Raw genomic sequence first — 14,233 nt, 5'->3', positions numbered from 1 at the left:
AAAGACACCATGGCAACAGCCATATTTTCTCCTTCTTGGCTCCTACAGGCCAAGCTGTGACATAGTGTTATTGACAGGCAAATCTGTGTGCTATTAGCTATTGCAGGTTGCACCATTTGCAAATGATTTCAGTGTATGAACACTTTCGTGGTGAAGTGTATTTTGAGTGTATTTTACTTTTATTAATTTCTATAGTATTTTGGTAAAGTCTCATTGTAGTAGTTCTTCTCAGCGTAACTTCTAAGTCAGATAACAAAGACAAAGGCATTCCTTTGCGCCTGCCTTGGGGGCTGGGGGTTGCTGGACCCCCGACCATCTGACCTCTTGACCAACGAGTATTCGCTACAGAATGTGTAATTAGTGTTGCAAAGGAGGAGATAGAGGGGTTTCAAAAGCAAGAACAAAGAGCCATGTGAGCTCTGGCCATCCTGACCTCATAAGCAAGCCAACTTAACATCAGCAGTGTGAAACTATAGAAGAAATCTTTTTCCAACCAAGATACCTGAGTCCTGAGAAAGTTGCGGCAGATTCGAGAAACGCTGCTGGGCCAGAACCACTACAAGCTTTAAAAAAATTCCCCATAATGGCATGCAGGCAAACACCCAACATGAGTGTTGGTCAGCCCTGGATGTAGTAAAATCCATGGTTTTTGTTTAAACATGTGCTAAAATATGTAGATTTATTAATAACAGGCTCACCTGCAAAGTTCCTGGTGAAGACAAGTGTGACCAGCAGGATGGGGATGATGACCGTCCCTATTGTAACAACACGATCAAAGGGCAGCTCCAGTTTGAGCTGCACCATGAGACTGGCCAAAGCGCTGCCTCTTTCATCTTGCGAGGAGCCTGGCAGGATGAGCTCCTTCAGCTTCTCCCCAGCTAGTAGAGCTGTAGCCATGTCTAAGTTTTGGTCAAGGATATTCTGCATTTGGGAAAGAAATGGCACACACTACGAGCCGTCTTGGTTCGAAGGCCGACCACACAACTTGCATGTGAACTTAAATAACACAATCTGGCACACAGCCGGACAACCAGCTGTGGGCTACTTGAGCACCCCTCGCCATAGATGGGAAAGAGTCGGGTCTTGTGCGGTTCTCGGATGACCTCAATATTTGATTTTGATGTTTCTCAAAGCCATTCCATAATGAAGTCAGTGTTCAGGAGCACGCTATTTTCTATGCCTTTTCAGCTTGCATCTCTTCATTTTGTTAAAACGCTACCACCCTTGTTTCAGTTCACAATCTATGTGAGTGTAGCCTTAGTTTAAAATATGTCCTTGAAATCGTGAGGGAGCTGGTAAAGAGATGACTTCATTGTCTCTTTCCTGAAAGACAACAAGAAAACAAGCATGTTTTTTTTTCAAATATTAAATGTCAAATTATAGAAAAAGCAGTATAACAGAGCCAACAATTCGCAAATATAGCATTGAGATCCTCCACACGAAATAATTGATGTTCCTATCAAGTTAGGAAGAGGAATACGTGCAATTGGCAAAGGGTAGTTTATTCATGTGCCAACCAAATGCATATAAGAGTATTCTTACATGAAAGGTGTAAATCATTTGGACAGGCCAACAAGCCAGAAATCCCATTTATCATACAGTTTTGCAGCCAGTGCATTATTTTAGATTACGAATTGTTAGGTCACTGTTACCATGCAGGTCCCCTGTTGGTCATGTCCTCTTTGAAACAACATGGAAGATGAATTTAAGCATTCAGGATGACTTAACACTTTCTGAGCATGTGCATTCATGCATACATGATGTTAATGCATTTTTTAAACGGCTGCAGACTCTTGTGAAGGTTATGTGAATGTTCTTTGTGGCAGCTCATTCTTGTCTACCTTTTCTAAACTCTTTCCTCATGCAAAATTGTCCCGTTTGAAGCCAATTTAATTTTTCTTTGCAGGAATGTAAATTGCCATTAATGTCTCAGAGATTAAAAACTGTGACTCTTCCCCGCATAGGGCTGCGGGACATCCACATAGCCGGCATAACTTTGTCCACACCCCAAATGCTGTGTGAGGTCAAAGCAGCCAAGTAAAAACTGTTCAATTTCATTTTAAAGGGATAGCATGACATTTTAATCACTAACGTCTCAGGGTTGTTTGGCATTGCCCCAGTTTGGTCTAACAAATTAAATCCCACTATTGGATAATGATTTTTCTGATGTTAATATGGGGAAATCCCTCATTTCTATCCTCCTGCATGTTCACTACACTCACCGAGAACATCTTTTCATTCAGCACAGAGAACAACTAGAAGCGGAGAGGGAAGAACTTTGCGTCCACATGGCAATGACACTCGTCCTCAGGGTTACACTGACAAAACACAACAGCCATGTGGATACAAACCAAAGTAAAGAAACACTCTAGGGACATTTACTGTAATTGGGTAAACATCATAATCCTAATAGCTGAGGATAGGGCTTCATCTCGGTACATGTCAGGTCCAGGAGTAATGCAGATACTGTACAAAGCAATGCATCAATGAAACATAAAAGTGCATCAACAAGATGTGTCTGTGCGTGCGTGTCTGTGTAATTTCTTTCTTTGTGTGTGAGCATGAGAGGAGCTGCTTTCTCCTGCGCGCTCTCTCGAAAGATGCTCAGCACATGATGCTACACTTAAACACATCGCATCTGATGTGTTTATCGGTACGTGTCAGTGAAGTGAAAATAGATCAAATTCACCCACCTTGTCTGGAATCATCCCTCGGAAGCCTAAGAGTTAATAATCTGCAGTGCGGGCGAGCAGTTTACAGCATGTAGCCGCGCACACCGGTTTGTTCCGCCTTTACCCACCCCTCACCCCCACCCTCCTACCTCCAGTACCCCTCCCTCCTGTCATCTCCCCTCTCCTCCTCTCCATCTCCTTGTCTCATCCCACATTAACATTCTGTAGCTCATCACACAACAAGCTGGCAGACCTAATGGCGCTAGTAAGGGATGCTGCCCGATCTTATGCACTACCGCCAATTCCGTATTGCAGTTACCCATATCCACATTTATTGTGGTCACATTCAGCTCCAATCAGTGTCTACACTCATACAGGATCATATTTGTTATTAGCTCAAACAGGCAGTAGTTGAACATGTAAAAAAAAAAAAAAATCAGCATGTACAACCATACATTTTTGTTTGTTTGTTTGAAGCCTATTGATCAAAATTGCAGGGGTGCAACGGTAGAAAATAGCTTGAAAGTAATTCTTTGTTGCATTCAATGACAGCGTGATCATGCCGTAGCCAATATATCTCTTCAAAGTATAACGAATACTGTATATGGTAATTCGCTATTCATATCACTAGTTTGAGTTGCTACTGTGGTTTGCAGTTGTGTACATTTGCATTGCATTTATCCTAGGTTGATATACAGGTATTTTATGCATCATGTAACCAAATAGGACAACAATTGTCAGTACTCTTATTGTAAAATAGTTTGACCACAAAAATAAAGTTGATCAGCTCTGGCATGTTTTCCCTTCATGTATGACACCACAAAGACAGAAAATTGAATCGAAGATACTGCGCAGAACCCTCAAACTCCCAGGCCTTTGGTGGACGACCCGAGCTTGAGGATGACACAGATATGGATGGATGTGTGTGTGTGTGTATAATATATATATATATATATATATATATATATATATATATATATATATAAATAAAAGGGAGGTAGAATTTAAAAGCCTTACAAGTCGCTATTCGGCACCCTGATTATATTAGATGAAAAGAAAATCATAAGAGAAGGGCAAGTGAAAAAAACCCCAACCATTCGCAAGCTTTGCTCTCATAAAGGAAGTACACAGTATCGCATTCAGAAACAAAAAATCTCTTGCTACATGAATGCAACATGAATAACAGACATAAACAATGTCTTTCACATTTGGTAGGGAAGAAGGTATCGGACGGGGGCAGATGTAACAGCCCCGACACATGGGGACTCTGTAATTCTGTCTTGACAAAGATAATAACACTGTAAGGCGTCCACAGATCACCTGGACTATCACTGTACGGAGAAAAGGATTTAGAGGAAGCTGATGAAAAAGCGATACGCTTTTGTCCTGTATTTTATGTGTGTGTGTGTGTGTGTGTCCTGTGTCTGCAGTCCAAGCTGGCTTGCCAAAACACTTCATTGTGTTGCCATGGGGACAACCTTGCTGACTTCTGAAATTGGACATGAAGCATAGAAGAATGAGGGGTAAGGAAAGCTAGGTGGGACAGCCCCAACATCTGGCAGCATCAACATCCTGGATATATGAGTCCAAATGGTGGTTTTGGGAACAGGGAATAATTTCAGCCAGCCGCGAGTCTTTGACAGGCACTCTCATTGGGCATCATTGGCGGAATTGGCAATCACTCCTGCGAGTCAAGCCGTCAGCTACCAGATGTTAGTATTAAATTTGCAAAGTGTCAGAGGTCCCCTTCAACCTGAGGGGTTCACTCATCACCCAAATCTGAGTGTTGACCACATGCCACTGCGTATCAAATCTTCTGAACTCTACAATAAATCATAAAGCTATCAGCTCAAAATAGAAGAATACCTGTTGTGAGAATTCCGGTAATGTATGCCTCCTCCACTTCTTCCATGGAAAAAGCTATACCATCTTCCACTGGTTTTAGAAATCTGAAGAATACCTCCTTGCAAGCGTTACATCCGGACAAGCAGGATCCACCTTCTCAGTTTATCTTTAGAAAATTGTGTCAATTGTGCTGAAACACCAGCTGACTACTTGCATGACTTGAAAATTCTGTGGAAGGCTGCAATGACAGCTTAGTCCAAAACTGTGCAAGACCAAGTCAGCAAGTGAGGAAGGGGAGCAGGGTAAAAGGCACTTTGGTTGAGGGTAAAGAAGATTATTATATAATTGTTATTAATTGTGAAAATGTTGAATTTCGGGGTTCAGTGCCTTGTTCAAGGGAAATCAAACATCTTTCCAGCAAACAGTGGAACCTCCATATTTTAAAGTGTGAGGTACGTAAGCAAACTATCAACAAAAATAATCTGGTAGACACATACTGTCCATTCTTGGTTGGACATTTAAATGCATGTATATAATGGCGTGGCATGGCGAGTGAAGAGATCGAAAGTATGGGACCCCAAAAAGTGCAGGAACTGAGAGCGATATGGCTCAAACAATTTTAATAAGCAGGACCCACAGGAAAAAAAACAATACAAAGTAACAACAAAAAGCTGGAAACAGAAACAAACTCACGGCAGGCAGCAGGGAACGGAGACAGGAAGATTGAGGCTACTCTGCGAAGATGGTGAACTCAGACAGAACGACAGCAAGACAATTACCCGACAAATAACAAACAAAACTGGGACTTAAATACAACAAGACTAATTAGGGAAACACGCAACACCTGGAAGGGAACGAGAAGCGGAGTCAGCGGATTGGATGACACACGGGGGGCAGGCAAACAGGCAGGTGGACGAAATCAAACAAACAAGGACACAGACAGGAAATGCAGACGCGAGGAGAACAGTGACATGAACTAGAAACAAACAAACCTCACAACAACAAAATCCCAACTGACCATGACATATATTAAGGAAACAGTTAACAACCTTTACCCCTAAGCGGCACAAATATGTCCTACCTTGTATTAAAGACATCAATTCTCTACTATTTATAGATCTCAAATACAAAGAAATTACACTACAATACATACAGTGATACTGTGCTTTACAACATGTCCTGGTGCAAGTGCAAACGTGATACACAGTAATACCATCATTGTCATAACCCTGCTGTTCCAACACAAACAATTGATGCTCCAGTTTAAGTCATGATTTGTTCCTTTAGTAGAAAACAAAAACATAATTGTTTGAGAAATGACATGCTGTGAACCAAAAGGCAAAATCCAATATGCAGTCGCCTTGGAGAATACACATATAGCTTCTTACTGCAACATTCTAATGACAATATGATGTAATTCTGTTTTCTCAGCAATTTTTTTTAATTACTTTACACAGTTTATATGTATATCCAAAGGTTCACTGTCACGCATTGTGGTTCATTGAGTGATTTGCACCATAACGGCCTTCCGAGTTCTGTCTTTGCCGAAGTTCTGCAGAACTCCGTTGGATGCTTGCTGTGAGAGTGGGAAGAAAGAGCATCAAGTGTAAAGAAGCATAAATTGCCATAGCAAACGATATTTCGTCTAACATTGCAAACATAAATTGATCCTGAGACGGATACAGTAAAACCATGACAGATGTAAATCTCATGTTCAATTTATACCCCACAGTAGTGGCTTGAGGTCCCCATGTTGTCGTCACTCTGCAGAGTTGCCCTCAAGCGGAGCTGACTCTTGTAGGAGGCGCAGTGTACCACAGTAGCGGAATTTAAAATGGCTTGCACCAGCAGTAACACAAGCAGAATCAGCAGCAAGATGTCATAGGATTGCTGGAGCATGGCCATGTGAAATGAAGTGGCTCTGATTACTACGCAATCGAGGTTCGTGCATCTAAAGCGGTCAGAGGCAAAGACTTGTATCCAGCTCACCTTGGCTGTGGGCACATCATGTAAAAAAATGTCAATGAAATTGATCACACTGCAAGACAGGAAGCCAGATGCTGAAAAGAGGAGAGGAGATGTCACACTGCTGATGGCGATTAGCACCTCCACCTGTATGACACCAGAGAGAGCGCAAAACTTGATGAAACACTCTTTTAAAGGGAGGCTGGTCTTTATTAACTTCCGTATAATGCGCTTCGAGACGAGTGCACCATAAAAGGAGATAACGCTGAGCTGAATGACCCATGACTGGGACCATGACTGAAGGGATGGCAAAGATTTATGCCGAGCAGATGTCAGGTTGGCTGAAGAATTGAGGATTGAATCCACAAAAAAATGTACTGTGGCCACTGATGGCACCTTTAATCGCGATTACTTTGCACTGGCATGTGCTCCATCTGAGATTGTATTTCATTGTGTTCGTGACAGCCAAGAAAGTCACCTTTAATGCATTGTTGTTATCATTATTTTTATTATGGAGGAGGTGCCCACATATACCGTAACTCACATTTTGGAGTTACATAAGGGTTTTCCTCATTAAGTGGCATTAAGATGTAACATGCATTTAGGAGAGAAAAAATAATCTACTCATTTATTCGTTCATCCTCAATATTGTTGTGATGGCTTTCTGCTATGAACCAACGGTGTGCTTTTTACATAAAGTGTTTCAAATTTTGCGGTGTGGTCTTCGTGTATGATGCGCATTTCCCTGAAGAGCATCACTTTTACACCAGCTCTCAGCAGACATTATTTATTCCCCCAAGATTACATTTTGCTATGTGCCTCAGTTAGTTTCAGTGAATTCGATCTTGAATTTTAATGAGGCTTATTTGCATAGAGGATGCCATTGCTCCACCAAATATATGCATATTAGCTCATTTAAATACTCGTAAATACCACCAGCACACCAAAATGCTTCTACTTGGCATTTCAATTAATGACACATTTCACCATGTGTGCGGGCTTTGTGAATTAGACACTCTCTGTTTGCTCCAGTTTTACCGGTTAGCGCTATGCAAAATCCATACGTACACTCCTTTAGCAAATTTGGCCCCGAGTGTGTTTTTTTTTTCCATTAAATTGCTATTGTACCATGAAAATCGCAGTTGCCTTTCAGTCAATCAACATCCTACAGTCTTTCAAGCTTCACCCTTTAAGCACTACTTGTACTGTAGAACCACAATGCTTGGTGCTTAAACATAGGGGTGCCAAAAAGATTTATACGTATCATTTTTTGGCATACTTGAATTACTAAGACTTACAGTATGTTGTACTCACCAGGCATTTGTTTGGGTATTCTGACACAACATGACTGGTGATTGCACTTGGAAAACACTGCAAACATGAACAGATCACATTCAGTTTAAACAAGGCCCAGACATCAAAACACTGACATAAACTTGGGCTGCTTTCTTTTTGTTTGTTTTGTACGCTCCAAGTGAAACAATAGCATTACATACAAGCGCATCCTTGAATTTTTTTGTCTAATTACTACGGTGCCAACCTTCCCACACTGTCAGGGGATTCTACTACATTTCAAAGCAAGAAAATGGCTAATTTAGAATGATTTTTGTATTTATTTTCTTAGTAAGTCAACAACAAGACAAGACAACTACGTCACAACGTTTCGGCCTTCCATGGATGGATAGCAAAACAAGAACCATGTAAACTTATGCAATAAACTTTATTAGGTTCTGTAAATTTGCACAATTTGGATATAATATAGTTGACTTTTAATATATCAGATATAGATAGTTCATCCCATTTTCACTTGGGCTGGACTTACTTTTGTTTGCTGCACTGTAGACATACAGTAAATAGTGTCCCAAGTTATTTTGGGAAAAACATATACTGTATGCTGTCACTGACTACATAATGCAACCAAATGCCATCTCTTTAGTCCAAGGAAAAATTATAATGAACTATTTTACAAAATGTGAGGGATGTACTTTAATCAAATACAGTCTACTCGTGAGATCAAAATATTGGCCATGTGCCTTTGACCTTGTAATTTAAAATAATAAATGAACACACTATCTACCAAGTACAACGACATGCAGTTGCCTGTGATAAAAAGTTAACAGAACTTACAGCTACAAGGATCCAGAAAAATGTGACGGACAAGTATGGGCCTGGCAGCAGGGCATCCATGTTGAGCGCAATGATACCTCCAAACACAGCTGAGATCCCTACGATGACTTCAATCACCTGTCACAGATGGGTTTCAGTCCCAAAGAGCCGAAGAGCACAAAGAGAGCGTGTGCATCGCTGGCAGCTACGCACAGAGTAGGCTTTGACGAGACGAGTAGGGAATACTGCAGGGGTTGTCACCAAAGGTCGTTGGATTGACTCAGGCTGGTGGAAGCATGTAAAAATGGAATCGTCAGATGTGTGGGATCTTTATGGAGGGAAACATCAGACACACACACACATACACACACACACGCACACACACACACACACACACACACACACCTTTCTTTGACAGCAGCAGTCCTCTCCGGAGCGAGCTGACAGGATGACAGTAGTAGCCATCAACACCTCCAGCAAAATCATCAAGATGAGGTTAAAGTTGATCTGGAGAGTGCATGGAGTATAAAAATAAATAAATAAATAAATCAAGAGAACATGAGCAAGAAAATAAAGAGATTGCTCTTTATTTTCTTGCTCATTTATTTCAATTTATTTCAATTCAATGTCAAACATATGAATTGTAACAAAAGATGATTTCACATTGACAGCTGAGGGGTTGAGAACCAGTTTGCATCCAAACCAAACCAGACAGGTGGTTGTCACTGCAAAGGTTGACACATACACCACTTGGAAATCTGACACCTTGGAAAAATATGGACACATACAAGACAGTGATTTTCTACACAGCAAGTTGTGTTTTGTATGTGTGCCATGTGAAAGTATAAAATGTCCGCTTAAGTTTTCAAAGGGAAAAATGTTCCTCAAAAGGAAAATGTCCCCTTTATAAATTGAACAGTACTGTTCTATTTACAATGAATTTCCTCAAAATAAGCACATTGGTACATGATCAGGGGTTGTGGTAGCTGATAGAACAATTCAGTGCTCATCCACTAGATGGCATGAGGCACAATTAACCGTGTGTATCCACCTGGTGCTAGTCATACAGCAGAATAGTATTTCATAATGATTCAAATACACAACTTTTGTGATATTTATGTTTCATGGTGTGCCTTGAGATTTTTCTCATGCAAGATGTATGTCTTTGCTCATCAAACGTTGGGAAACACTATTATAAGATATGCGTCCTGACTGGATGAAACGTTGCATTGTGTCTTAACAAATTTGCATGACTTACTACAACATGTCTGTTCTTGGCAATTGCAAAGCTAGCAATTGCTGCTGGTATGCCCTGTTAAGAAAAGTCACACAGTTCAATATACAGTCAATGCATCCTCCTTTATTACATTCTATTACAGTGTTATTACTATGTTATTCCTATGGAGGCTAAAACCAATCACAAGGAAGGAAATAAGTGTGAATTCACTTACTGAACCTGCAGCACAGCGCAGGTAGTCCATGGCAACAGGAAAGAGATTTCCAAGGTACAAAGAGAATGCAGAGGTGATGAGCAGACTGCCCTGTACTCACGTACACACACCCATTTAGGCGGGGAAATATGAAAATAGGCAAAAGAAATTAGAATAAGTGTTTTGTAACCAATTTGCAATTTGTTGTGTATACTTTTGTCCATTTGAAAATCTAAGAGAATCATCTGGAATATTTGGAAATTGGAAGAATTAATATTTACACAAGTGTGAGCAGTATTGTTTTTGCACCTTATTTTTTACCAGCATAGGGAACGGATGTTGTTTAGGGGTGGGGATGATACTCAGAGCTTCCTTTCTTTAAAATCGTGCAACTCATCAAACATACAGTATGCAACTACTATTTCAGAATAAATAAATAAATAAATACAACACATTTTCATTGGCATCTTCCAAAAATGTTACACTATTTGTTCTCCAATTTCATTACATTCTTATTAAAAATTATATGTATACACTAACACAATTTGCCTGTGAATGTTTGCTTTCATAACAAAAAGTTCACATGTATTGTATCTGTATGACCTCTCTACGATAATTTTGCCATTATTTGAGGTTTATAAATGTTTTTATGAAGTAATAGCATTGCCAGTAATAGTAGGTCATAATGAAGGTCATTCCACCCTTTTCTCACGGAGGACCAAGTCACGGGCCTGAAGAAGCCAACAGCACCACATCATCCACAAAGAGCAGAGATGCAAGGGGTTCGGTACCCCGTACTCCGAAAGAACCTCCCACAGAAATCCCCGAGGGACACGGTCAAAAGTCGTCTCCAATTCCGCAAAACACATGTAGCCTGGATGGGCAAGCTCCCATGAAGGGACGATCCTGCCGAGGGTATAGAGTTGGTCCACTTTTCCACGGCTGGGATGAAATCCACATTGCTTCACCTGAATCTGAGGTTCGACCTCCTGATGGACCCTGCTCTCCAGCACGCCTTAATAGACTTTTCTGGGGAGGCTGAGTATTGTAATAGTTGGAACATACCCTCCAGTCCCCCTTCTTAAAAAGGGGGACCAATACCCCAATCTGCCATTAATAATCAGCTACAATATGTTTTTAAAAAAGAGCAAGACAGTGCAAATAAATGTCGACTCTCCATTAGAATGCAGGAGGTTGCTCACAGTATTGCATGGTAAACTGTTGACTAACCAACTATTGCCAATTAACTCATTCCAGTCATTTTCCCCCCCTCCGTTGGGGTTAATTAATGGCTGAAATAAATAAATAAATAAATACATAAATAAATAAATAAATAAATGCATAATATTGAATACTTACATTCTTGAAAGATACAGAAAAAAAACGTTTGGACTGCATTGGGTAACAACCTACCCCCCAAAATACAACATTGATAAAACAACTAACCAAACGCGCAGCAATATGACGTTTGCATTCAAGGCTGTAACATGGCAAAGAAGCAGAGAATAAGATTTTTGTCACCATCACACCCAAATTACTGTGTCAAGACCAGGGTTTTCTCTCATGAAATGACACCATGCAAAACTTTAAAACTTGTGTATAATAGTCTAAAATGGTGACTCGTATTCACTGACTCCACTTACCCCAATGAGGACACTGTAGAGCCAGGCCCTGCAGCTGAAACAGGGGTGCTTCACGGGCTCTGACTGGGCCAACTGCAGGTCACTGGCCCTCACATCCACAGTGTAGCTGTCCCGCTCCGACACATCCTGCTCCGATCTGTCCACTCTCCTCTCAATTCCCTTACTGCCTCGTCTTCCCAGAGAGCCACTGCCTCTTTCCAGAGTGGATATGGGGCTGTAGGTGAACTCCTCTCGAGCGGACACCTCCTCGCGCTGCATCACTGCGACTTCTGGTCAATATGGCAAATGAACACACCTAAAAAGTTTAGAAACTTGTTTGCCAGATGTGCGTGTTAATCCCCTTTGAAATTGTGTTGCATATGCAAGGAACATACCTCTATGGAACAAGCAGGAGGAATACTGCGTGTATGTTGTCCATATAAAACGTTGACAAATTGCTTTTTTAATCAGTACATTTTCACCATGATCTTACGAATACTTCTGGCTTGCAAATATCTGATTTGATTACAGGTAAACGAACTCTATGTTATCAAACCAAGATAGAGAGAAAATTTGATTTCACCACCTTTATAAGAAAACACATATTTTTTTACAGATGTAAACTGAAAAGAAAAAAGAATGATTTTAGCCTTCTTCTTCACTTCTCTAGTTTGAATGTGTCCAAGTCAACAACAAAAACTCTTTACAATCATACTTGGATGTTCTATGCATCTCCACTTGTACAAACATGGTACTCGTATTCATATTATGTTGGTGGAATATGAATTAGCCGTAAATCCACTTATTTTCATCCATCTTAGGGGCTTGTCCTTTTGCCACTTGCTGTCGACAAAAAGTGACATTGCAGTTGCTCAGGGCAGAGGTAATGGCTAATCACTGAGTTTGGCCCTTTGACGTTAACAAGCTGAAACTGTTCACTTAAATTTAAAGTTGGGTAAGTTGAAATTTGTGGAATGTAGTTTCAATGGAAATTCAAGCAAAGTCAAAGTAATTAATGGACTCAACTGATGCCTCGATCAATGGCCCAGATGGTCTATTTTCAGAGTGATCGTCGGTGTGCTTTACTGCCAATGCTACTAAGCAGCCAAGTTGTTTTGCAAAATTATCCAATTGCAGCACTATGTACTGTATATGTACAGCATTTGTAAATAACATGCCTTACAAAATAATAATAATTAATAAAGGTTTAATTTAAGATTTGCCAGTTTGCACTTGTTTTCGTCCCAACTCTTTAAGATATCCACCTAATTTTTCTGAGTCACTCACAGGTTCTGCTTGATTCATTCAGATGTGTTTGAAGGAACCTAAAAATGACAAAAACATAAAATAAAGACCCTTTTGTGGTACCTGTTGGTGCAACCGTGAAAAGACAACATTTTTAATAATAATTTTCAGTCAGGGGAATGGTATTCACTAATTCTGCCACAGGGTTTATGCACAATTACAAAAAAGGTCAAATAACATTTGTTTTGAGCAACCCTAATAGCATACTATCGATCTATCTATCTATCTATCTATCTATCTATCTATCTATCTATCTATCTATCTATCTATCTATCTATCTATCTATCTATCTATCTATCTATCTATCTATCTATCTATCTATCTATCTATCTATCTATCTATCTATCTATCTATCTATCTATCTATCTATCTATCTATCTATCTATCTATCTATCCTTTTCTCCTAGAATGCTCTATCTATCCTTTTCTCCTAGAACGCAATCTACCATGCAAAAGACTTGGAACATCATTAGATACGTTTTAGTTGCCCATGCCAAAATGACAACACGTGTGTATAAAACACACAATAACTGAAGAAAAGGCTTAAGTGTTTAATTTAATCCCTCTGACACTCTCACCACAATTTTCCGCATACTTGGTTATTATAGCATGAGAAGAAATTTACCTTGGGAAATGTTCAAATAGAGGAATTAAACAATTCACGTTGCAGAAAGCGTCCTCATTAAAAACCTAAATTAAATAGATTCCAATAATACAATAGTAAACATTGTGTCAATCTTGCTATTTATTCACATTTTACCGAGTCAAAATTTCTGCTGTGAAAATCTAACTGAAACAAACCAGTTGTGACTGAAGACTTGAATACAGTGTTGAAGTAAATCACTTAGGACCACAACATAAAATCAAAATGAACAGTGTGCTTACCTGTAATTGCCTTGTTGAATAATAATCCCAAATGTTGTCCACCAAATTTGTGCTAAATATCACATCACCCGAAAAAATGATTGCTGTTTTTGGTCTGCAGCTTCTTCTAAACACCATACCTCATCCATATCTCACGTTTTCCACCCACTTCCCCTCCTCTTTGCTCTCATTCTCAGAAACACACACAACTGAAAAGTTTTTCAAAGTGCGGACCTAAAACACATGGCTGTTGTCCTGCCAGCCAAGTTTTTGTTCCAAAAGGAGAGCGCCTGTGCATGACAACAAGAGCGGTATGAGGGGGCTCGCGCCGGGGGCAGCGTTAGGAGGGCAAACATCCTTTTCATTCTCTCATCCACTCCCACTGAACCTCACACTGAAAAGATGTCTCTGTTAAGAAACGAGA

At 40.1% G+C, this 14,233-nt stretch overlaps 2 protein-coding genes across 8 annotated transcripts in view; both read right to left on the bottom strand.

The window, feature by feature from the left end:
* The window catches only part of panx2 (pannexin 2), a 10,535-nt gene extending 7,747 nt beyond the window's left edge, over positions 1-2,788 (bottom strand). Inside the window, exons 1-2 of the mRNA XM_088417741.1 lie at positions 2,694-2,788; positions 699-1,323 (exon numbers count right to left, since the gene is read on the bottom strand). Coding sequence (XP_088273867.1) covers positions 699-927 — 229 coding nt within the window. The 5' untranslated portion in view covers positions 928-1,323; positions 2,694-2,788. The remainder of the gene's footprint in view (positions 1-698; positions 1,324-2,693) is intronic.
* A 2,334-nt stretch (positions 2,789-5,122) lies between these two features.
* On the bottom strand, positions 5,123-14,127 carry mlc1 (modulator of VRAC current 1). 7 transcript variants are annotated; one of them, XM_088416660.1, is made up of 14 exons: positions 13,831-14,127; positions 12,928-12,965; positions 12,036-12,060; positions 11,662-11,930; positions 10,040-10,129; positions 9,847-9,900; positions 9,252-9,353; positions 8,994-9,095; positions 8,802-8,873; positions 8,610-8,726; positions 7,797-7,853; positions 6,507-6,629; positions 6,248-6,407; positions 5,123-6,093 (listed from the first exon to the last, which is right to left on the bottom strand). In XM_088416660.1, the coding sequence occupies exons 2-14, from the start codon at positions 12,943-12,945 to the stop codon at positions 6,002-6,004; spliced, it is 1,281 nt and encodes a 426-aa protein (XP_088272786.1). In that variant the 5' UTR covers positions 12,946-12,965; positions 13,831-14,127; the 3' UTR covers positions 5,123-6,001. The 7 variants fall into 7 exon arrangements, with proteins under 7 accessions (XP_088272786.1, XP_088272787.1, XP_088272788.1 ...); XM_088416661.1 differs by lacking the exon at positions 12,036-12,060 and having other exon boundaries at positions 12,906-12,965; XM_088416662.1 differs by lacking the exon at positions 12,036-12,060 and having other exon boundaries at positions 11,662-11,927; positions 12,906-12,965.
* Positions 14,128-14,233: the final 106 nt, after the last annotated feature.

The sequence above is a fragment of the Hippichthys cyanospilos genome, chromosome 6, assembly GCF_059441005.1.
Source record: "Hippichthys cyanospilos isolate Australia breed blue-spotted pipefish chromosome 6, RoL_Hcya_1.0, whole genome shotgun sequence".
Lineage (NCBI taxonomy): Eukaryota > Metazoa > Chordata > Actinopteri > Syngnathiformes > Syngnathidae > Hippichthys > Hippichthys cyanospilos.
The sequence above is the reverse complement of the archived record's forward strand: the minus strand, read 5'-3'. Positions and strand labels throughout refer to the sequence as shown.